The sequence below is a fragment of the Akebia trifoliata genome, chromosome 3, assembly GCF_017979445.1.
Source record: "Akebia trifoliata isolate Shusen 1 chromosome 3, ASM1797944v1, whole genome shotgun sequence".
Taxonomy (NCBI): Eukaryota; Viridiplantae; Streptophyta; class Magnoliopsida; order Ranunculales; family Lardizabalaceae; genus Akebia; species Akebia trifoliata.
This window is the reverse complement of record NC_141377.1, coordinates 39,747,189-39,751,034: the sequence shown is the minus strand read 5'-3', so window position 1 is coordinate 39,751,034 and position 3,846 is coordinate 39,747,189. Positions and strand designations below refer to the sequence as shown.

The window sequence follows — 3,846 nt, the reverse complement described above, 5'->3', positions numbered from 1 at the left end:
ATACTCTTAGTATTTATTATGTAAAAGATTAACATATATACCCTTATCTTTTTTATTAAAAGATAAAATGATGAAGGATATTATTAAAAAGTAAATTTGATGGACAATACTTACATCCTTATGAGATTTTGAACGTTACCATTTCCCTATATATTTATATGATAAAACACAATTGATCCTATATATAATAAAACACAACTGTAGGACTCACTTTTGTAGGAGACAAATTGTCATCGATTAGAATAAACAATACATCCAACTACAATTTCTGTGGAGCTCACTTTATCACATTTTCTCTTCATCCTCTCTAACTTTATTATATTTTTTCTTTTACTTTTTTAACTCGTTTTATTATTTTTCATCTTTTACCTTTAGCCTGAATTTATTTTAATAACACTCCTACTTTATTTTTCTAGCTTGTACCCCCTTAATATATTTACATAATAAAACACAACTGAGTTGTTATAGTTTTGTGTTTTTTTTTTTTTAATTGGAGATAAATGCCCTCTCAACTACAATCTTATAGTTGAAAAAATGTCCTATTGACTTATGCCATACTATTTTTTTGTCTTTCCTTCATTCTCTCTAACTTTAATATGTCTCCTCTTTTATCCATTTTGTTTTTCATTTTTTACATCTCAGCCTCAATTGTTTTTAATAACAACGGTAGGGCCCAAGAGCTATAATTTTGTAGGGGTTATTTTATTTCCTTTAATCTTCACTCTTAACTTATTATGTTTTCTCTTTCACCCTTTTAACCTACTTCATTGTTTTTCAACATTCGACATTATTTTTTAACTTTTAAAATTTTTAATAGTACCCTCCAGAGGCGGAGGCAGGTTTTTGTTGTCATGGGGGCAAATTACAAATAGAAAAATTTTCTGATTTTCTATGGGGGCAAAGCAGTAGAATGTTAAAAAAAATTGTGGGGGCAAATTACAAATAGAAAAATTTTCAAAACTTCTGTGGGGGCAAAGTAGTAGAATGTTAAATTTTTTTAAAAAATTATTAGTACCTCCCTATTGATTTTAGAAATTCTTGTGGGGGCAATTGCCCCCATTGCCCCCAATGTAAATCCGCCCCTAGTACCCTCTAACTTTTTTTTTTAATGATTTTACCCCATTACGCTTTTTCATCTTTTGAATGAGTGTTATAATGTTGAGATTATAATTTAAATCAAACCTTTGTGATGTTTGAAGAGTGTGTTTGAATCTTTAATTGGAGTGTGATAAATAATTTGAGAAATTGAGTGTAATAAGTAAAAGTTAGGGTGCCAATAGCGGCTCTATGCATGATGTTAGTGCGATAGGTCTTCCCGTAGAAGCCTTCCCTTCCTATTCACCGTTGGATTATCGTGAATTCCACTACTTTAAAGGAGCTACTAAAGCATATTTTGTACTTTAGCAAAACTTCCTCCTTTTGATAAAACTTATTATATTTCTTTTTACTTACGTTATATCCTAAGCTTTATTTATGATTCACGCAAATACGGATTCAATGGTTGGTCCGTGCAAAGTGGGACCTACCACAAATCCGTACGATGGCAGTGGGCCCCACCTCTAGGACAGTACAGGCTTGTCCGGTATCCGGTTGACCGTTACACGTAAGCACCCTTAAAATGCTTCATAAAATACCCACCCCTCCCTCGCCTTAAGCCCATAACACACGCTCTCTGCTCTCTGTCTTAGCAGAGTCACCACTGGCATTTATTCCCCAAGAGTGAAGGAACTGAGAGTACTCTCCCACCTTCACCCATATGAGAGAAGAGAGAAGAGAGAAGAGAGAAGAGAGAAGAGAGAGAGAGAGAGAAGAGAAGCGAGAAGCGAGAAGAGAGAACAGAGAAGAGAGAAGAGAGAAGAGATGGAGAATCAAGATCTATCACCATCAAGCCACGCGGATGCATCTAGACCGTCCCTTGGATTCCCTCTTGGTACGGCTCTTCTATTGATCATCATCTTTAGCTTGAGTGGATTCTTCTCTTGTTGTTACCATTGGGACAAACTTAGATCCCTCCGTAGATCTTTTTCGGGTCATACGGATCTCGAGACTGATGACAGCCAATCATCCTCCAAGCCCACCTCTACGTACTCGGTAATAGTTTAATTCATTCTCTCTTAGTCAGTCTTAATTACAAAGCTTTTTCAATTTAAATGTCTTTCATCTATTCATCGCTCTTACTTTTATTTGTTTTGAATTTTAATTATTTTTTTTCCAAATATTTTGATCTTCTCTTCTATAATTTCTCGATTCAACTTTATCTAGACTTAAGTCAAGGTGATATTTACAAACTACGAAATTTTTTTTAGATTAAGGATATTTCTACCCTCAAACAGCGTTTGAGATCTCCATCGCTTCCTAGGGATACGTACATGATACCTTTGGGATCAGTAGATGTTTCGTAGGAATTTGTTCCATTGGGAATCCCTTGGCCATCTAAGCCATTTGTTTCATAGAGAGCCTCAAACCTCGTTTGCGAATTGAGACTATAATTTTCTTTAAATTAACTAAAAATATATATAGTAATATTTGTTAACTTAACCTACCACTCCATCAAACAGACGGTTAAAAAATTATTTTAATTTAGTACGAATTTGTATGGGGATATTCTTGTTTGGAATTCAAAGGATCTCAACCATCTGTTTGACAGAGAGTGTCAACTCTGGCTTGAGACAAATCATGAGTATAGGTTGATTGTTTTTCGAGTTTTATTATTATTTTTATGAATATTTATGTCTTAATAAACTAATTTGATTAAAATAATGGGTTTGTTAATTTTAGTTGATTATCGCTATTTAAAATCTCCCACTAATATATTTTTCTTCTTATGGCCTCAAAACAGGATTCAAAGCAGAGCCAAAACTATAGCTTGCCAGTAATAATGCCCGGAGATCAAATTCCAAAGTTCATGGCACTGCCTTGTCCTTGTAAGCCTCCGCGGCCCGAAAAAATTACAGTGGAGGTGCAAATACCGCCACCTCCACCATCAATTGTTTATAATCATGTCGCCCGATTTGGTGTTTATTATAATAATTGAATTAAAATGCCTTTTTAGTTAATAATTTATTTAAAAAAAATGGTTAATTATCGTTTTTACACCAAATATAGAAGTAGAATTTGTAAATTATGTAACATTTATTTTACTTAGTGAGCTGTAATTTGATTGAAACACGTCGTGACATGTTGGTTGTGCAATTTTGAAAGGGCTTATTATTATTTTTCTTGAAGGCAATCTAAAGTTGTGAAAATTAGAGAAAGAAAAATAATATTATATAATAAAAAAGTGTGTATTTAATTAAGAATGATATTTTTTTTTACTACATTATGCACATTCGCACGTGTTGAAAGCATTCTCTCTATTTTTTTTTTCCTTGTCGTTTCCCACACAAGATTCAAATTCCAACTCCAAGAACGATTTAGAAGGAATCCGACTGAAACAAAAAAAAAACTTTTAATTTATATTTTGGTATGACATGATGAGATTGTATAGATCAAATGAAGTAAGGTAGTTGGCAACTTTGTTGCATTCTCTATAACATAAGGTGAATTCGATTCTTCGAAAGTAGTTCACTTTCGTCTTTAATGGCTTTAACCACCCTTTCCTCTCTCCAAGGGACCGCTCCCTCCCCATTAATGCATTTGATTGCCACTTTAGAGTCAACTCTAATCTCTAACATTTAGATGTTTTCCTCTTCTGCTATTATCATTCTCTTAAGCATTGCTTGCAACTCATGGTATAAGACTATTCCTCATTGATTTTGCTCCGTTAGAGCTTTCATCGCCACCACTATCTTTGATAATAGCTCCTCCTCCCATGTTACCTCTTAGAGACCCATCAGTATTAAGCAC

General features: G+C 33.7%; 1 protein-coding gene across 1 annotated transcript; it reads left to right on the top strand.

Annotated features, from left to right (window-relative positions):
* The first annotated feature begins 1,665 nt into the window (after positions 1-1,665).
* Positions 1,666-3,299, top strand: LOC147406900 (hydroxyproline-rich glycoprotein family protein). Its single transcript, XM_086432800.1, has 2 exons — positions 1,666-2,091; positions 2,840-3,299. The coding sequence occupies exons 1-2, from the start codon at positions 1,861-1,863 to the stop codon at positions 3,032-3,034; spliced, it is 426 nt and encodes a 141-aa protein (XP_086288926.1). The 5' UTR covers positions 1,666-1,860; the 3' UTR covers positions 3,035-3,299.
* Positions 3,300-3,846: the final 547 nt, after the last annotated feature.